Below are 4,620 nucleotides of genomic sequence, written 5' to 3' on the forward strand. Positions count from 1 at the left end.
AAAGAGTGTGTGGAGGAGAGCAGGCATTAGCCAACTTCTGTTAATTAAGTAACACCAACAACTAGAGAAGACAGGAGATGTTTTCACTGTGTTGATTGGAAATGGATTTGATCATTGAGCTACCATGGCTGTGAAATTTTCATCTCTGGAGGAATGACTGCTTGGGAATGATTTAAATCCTGCTGGGACACAGAGAAGGATTAGTCCCTTTTCTCTCCAGGTTTTTACCCCTTTGGCTTGTCTTCCAGGGATTTAAAATATAGGCACCCCATCCAGTAGCACACAATGATTAATTAATGTAACAGAAGCAGGGCAGCAAAAAGCAACCATTTACAAATGTTACCCTGACTTTTCTTTTCAAATTTCAGCCTTTCTGTTCCAGATCTGACACCCAATATTGGCCTTTTCTGGTACTTCTTTGCAGAGATGTTTGAACACTTCAGTCTTTTCTTTGTATGCGTGTTTCAGATCAATGTGTTCTTCTACACCATTCCCTTGGCAATAAAGCTAAAGTAAGTATGCCCTATCCTCCTCATTTCCCAAAGTTTCAGTCTTTATTCCTCTTAAACAGAGTGGGCTGGGCACTGCAACAGATGTGTTACAGGCATCGAAAGAGGGAGCAGAAATTTAGGCTATGGAGGTGCCTGCTCCCTATCCGCATAAGCCAGCATAGTGAGAAAGCAAGAACTCTGGGCTGGAACTTCACGTTCTTCATTGTCAGAAAAAAAGTGAAAACTTGGGGACGTTCCTAGTGGACTGCGCTGACAGTGTTACCCTTCTTTCTGGTAAAAACACCCATTAACAGGCCTGGATTCTCAGTGAGCTTTTCCTGTTGACATGGAATGGATACAGATGTCGTGACATACCAGCAGGATAACTATGGGCTTCTCCAAAGAACCTTCAGAGAGGAGATGCTGATTGCTTTTCGGTGAATAAGACAGAGCAGGGGGAGAGCAGCCAAGATGGCCAACTGCATGAATGTCTGTTGAGTTGGGGCACGGAGTTTCTGTGTGGGGGCAGCGAGCCCATGTGCATCCCCTTGTACTGCTGCTCTGCAGGGCAGCTCTGTCTGCCCCACCCACCACTTGTAGGCTTGTTTGGAGAGAACAGGGTGTGAGAGCCTCTGTGGGCCTATCCCACAGTACATTTGTGCCCTTGCTGATGTTTATTTCCAGTTTCCAGAGACCCTACTGCGTACGCTTACCCTTTGTGTCTCATCCCTTCTAGGGAACACCCTGTGTTCTTCATGTTTGTCCAGATCGCGATCATTTCTATCTTCAAATCCTACCCCACTGTGGGAGACATTGCACTGTACATGGCCTTCCTTCCAGTCTGGAGCCACCTTTACAGATGTAAGTTCTTTGTGTTTGATTGTTCCTTATCTGGAATGGGAAAGGGCCTGTCCAATAGTTGTCACCACTAAACCAAACTGGGCCCATGTCTGCAGGCTCTTGTGGCCTCCTTGGGGTGTCTGAAAGGAGGAGGCTGGATTTTTCGGGTGACACAGTCTCTAATGTGTCTTTAGGTCTAGGTTTGAAATTGGTCAAGGAAGGAACTTGTACCTTATCTTCCCCCCCCCCCCCAAGTTGTTCTGAAAATTAACTTTTTTGTAAGACTCTTTTACAGTCCTGCACAAGGGATGTGGCTTATTTGCAGTACATCCATCCTTCAAATGCTTCAATCCCATTTAAGGCTGTGTAATTTGAACACTGCTGCTGCAGCTGGTGAGGCCCCAGCCTTAAAATCCTGCACCTTGCAGTGGTTCTTTGTTTTGCATCTGCTTCTTTTCTTAGAGTGAAACTGAATTGCTCCCAGCAATTGCTCAGTCTCTTAAATGCTTCATAAAGACCCTCTTTAGCTCTTTAAATCACCAGAGAGCTTCCTGGTGATTTTCAGACTCAGTCTCTAGAACCTGCTACACTGGGGAGATTGGGAAGCGCTGGGGAAGCATTTTTCCTGGTGTTTCTTGCTTAAACCAACTGCTTTGGCCAACACTTCCAGGTTGCTGGGGCCTTTTACTGCAGTCTTCTCTAGCCCAGGCCAAGTGCGTTTATGGCCAGCTAGCCTGACTGATGCCAGGAGACACGAGAGACCATCAGCTTTATTAGTTCCAGACGAAGGAAAGCTTAGGCCAAAGCAGCTGTGATAAAACAGAGCAGGAAGGGCCAGGCTAGCCCTGAGTATGTTGCAGCCGTAGCAGGCGCTGCACTTCTGAGAAATCCTGATTCAGCCTATTCCGGTTGCATGTTCCAGGCATGCAGATGAGGGGATTATGGCCAGCAAGGGCAACAGTCGTCTGTCACGTGCTTCCACCCCACAGCGGGCAAATAGACCTACTGAACAAGAAGTTTAAAAAGAGGTGTATGTGAAAGGTTTGGATGTGACAATGCTCAGAAAATGTCAGATAGCTCCCTTCAGCTGCAGAATGATCGGGGGTCTTTCAGCTACCTTCAGGGACATTGACTGAGCTGGAGCCAAGCATAGCCAGGTGCCGGGATGATTTATAATTTTGCTGCCAAAGGACAGGCATAAACAGTTCACAGAAACAAAATCCCTTCTGGCCTAGTAGTTCCTAGCTCTCTTAGACAAAGTTGTGCTTGGGTTTTGTCCATCTGACGCATACTCACACAGACTGATGGATCCTGGCCACACCTCCACCTCCCGAGGTCATGCATTTGGCAACGCATTTGGCCTTTATGAGTTTCCTCCTATGGCGCTTTCGTTTCCTGACCACCTCCCGAAAAAGTATCCCTTTTCCTATGGCCCGCAGGTTCATTTTGTTAACCTTGTCGTCAGCTTGATGAGGCTCGGGAGTGGCGTGCTCTGCTCTCTGGATCGTGATGCTGGTGGAAGGGTCCTTCTCAAAACTGCTAGTTTCTGTAGCATAGGCACCAAAAAGCCAAAGTCTTCCGAGGAAGAGTGTTTGGAAGCAGGGCCTAGAAGGAAAGAGCTACAAGTGAGGATTTCAAGCAGAGGCAGAAGTATTTATTTTAAAGGGAAATATGGTGGATTTCTTATAAAAGCTAGCCAAGAAATTATTAAAGCAAACTGTGAAAGATCCCTGGAGAGAAGTGTGCATTGGCGAGTGCCCCTTTCCCACTGCACATACCCTAAATACCATTGCTGGTTGCGTGCACATGGCTGCTCAATAATGCATCATTTTAACAGCTTGGTTTTCTTTTGCAGTCCTCCGGAACATCTTCATCCTGTCCTGTGTGCTCATTGTGTGCTCCCTCCTGTTCCCCGTTCTGTGGCATCTGTGGATTTATGCAGGAAGTGCCAACTCCAATTTTTACTATGCCATCACGTTGACTTTCAACATAGGGCAGGTCAGTAGAGCAAGGCAAACAAGGCTGCACTTTGGATAGGTCACGGGATGGGGTGTCCCGTCAGCAGCAGTGCATTCTGCAGGATGTGTCTGGCTCTTTGCATCCTGCGTAGTCCTGCACAGCAGCTTCCTGCTGCCCCTTGCTCCAGCTGAAATCTGCCTAGTCCTCACCTTCCGGCACACTAATGAGGAGTTCCTGTAGCCTTTGAGCTGTAGCTTAACAATCCAGCTAGACTGTACAGCATGTTACATGGTCTGTTCCTTGATGGCAGAGGAGAAGCATCTCAGTATGGCAGGGCTAAGAGCATATGTGAATGGAGAAGGGAAGCTAAGAGGGGAAATGGAAAAAAATGTGGGGCAGCAGCAGTGGGGCCAGAAAACAGGCAAATGAGAACTGCCCAACGGGGACATGGCACCAATTTTTCTGACCGTTACACCTCACTGAAAGGTAGGGTGGTGGGCATGTGCGGGGTTCCCATCTTGCCAGGGCTTGCTCTCCCTGCTTCTCTCAGGGCTGTTCTAGACACATGACATTCACTAGCCTTAGGGAAAGCAGAGCTTAGCACCCCTGAGGGATGGGATCCAATCCACGCAGTTGCTGCAGCCTTCTCTAAGTCTTTCCTCTTGTCTGTGCTATTTCTTTTGTCCCTAAGCCCTGGGGACAGTTTCACATGTGGGTGAACAGAGCATTCACTTCATGTTAAAGTTGCCTTTACTTTGAATGTGCCTCAGCCATTTATGTTTGTCTGCTTCTCCTAAAAATAGAGGAGCAGTTTTGCCAGAGGCTGAAAATCACCTGCTTGTGCATCCCTCGCCCCCTTGATAAATGGGGACAAATGCCCGTTCTGTAAAAGCAGAGACTCTGTGCAGTGAGCAGGGTGAGAGGGAGTACAGAGATACTACTACTTTGAAAAGAACAGTAAAAGCTTAATTAGAGATGGCAGGTGTTGATATTTCTAAGAGGATTTTATTTCCTACCTGAGGAAATCGTAGCAGGTCCTGCAAGGGCTTGTGCTCTGTGTAAATGCAGACAGAGCAAAAATCTGCTTTCTGGTTTCCTTGTGAGAAGGAACTAGCCCTCATCCCCTCTAGCCTCAGCTCTTTCTTTTCCCATTAAGACATCTGCAGAGGAGTTTAGTATCAACCATATTGATCTAGCAGGTCAGTAGTCAGCCACGGTGCTCAGCAAAACAAGCAGACAGAGTGAGCATGGCTGTTTTCAGTTTCCCGGGGCACCTCTTCCCTTCTCTCTCTATTCTCCTTTGCACTTTCTCCTCGGAGCTCAGCAGTCT

The 4,620-nt window shown here is 47.4% G+C and overlaps 1 protein-coding gene across 1 annotated transcript in view; it reads left to right on the forward strand.

The window, feature by feature from the left end:
- The window catches only part of PIGU (phosphatidylinositol glycan anchor biosynthesis class U), a 17,641-nt gene that overhangs the window by 10,380 nt on the left and 2,641 nt on the right, over window positions 1-4,620 (forward strand). Inside the window, exons 8-10 of the mRNA XM_035893337.1 lie at window positions 369-512; window positions 1,228-1,352; window positions 3,187-3,329. Coding sequence (XP_035749230.1) covers window positions 369-512; window positions 1,228-1,352; window positions 3,187-3,329 — 412 coding nt within the window. The remainder of the gene's footprint in view (window positions 1-368; window positions 513-1,227; window positions 1,353-3,186; window positions 3,330-4,620) is intronic.

This window comes from Egretta garzetta, unplaced genomic scaffold (genome assembly GCF_000687185.1).
Source record: "Egretta garzetta isolate BGI_Z169 unplaced genomic scaffold, ASM68718v1 scaffold440, whole genome shotgun sequence".
Lineage (NCBI taxonomy): Eukaryota > Metazoa > Chordata > Aves > Pelecaniformes > Ardeidae > Egretta > Egretta garzetta.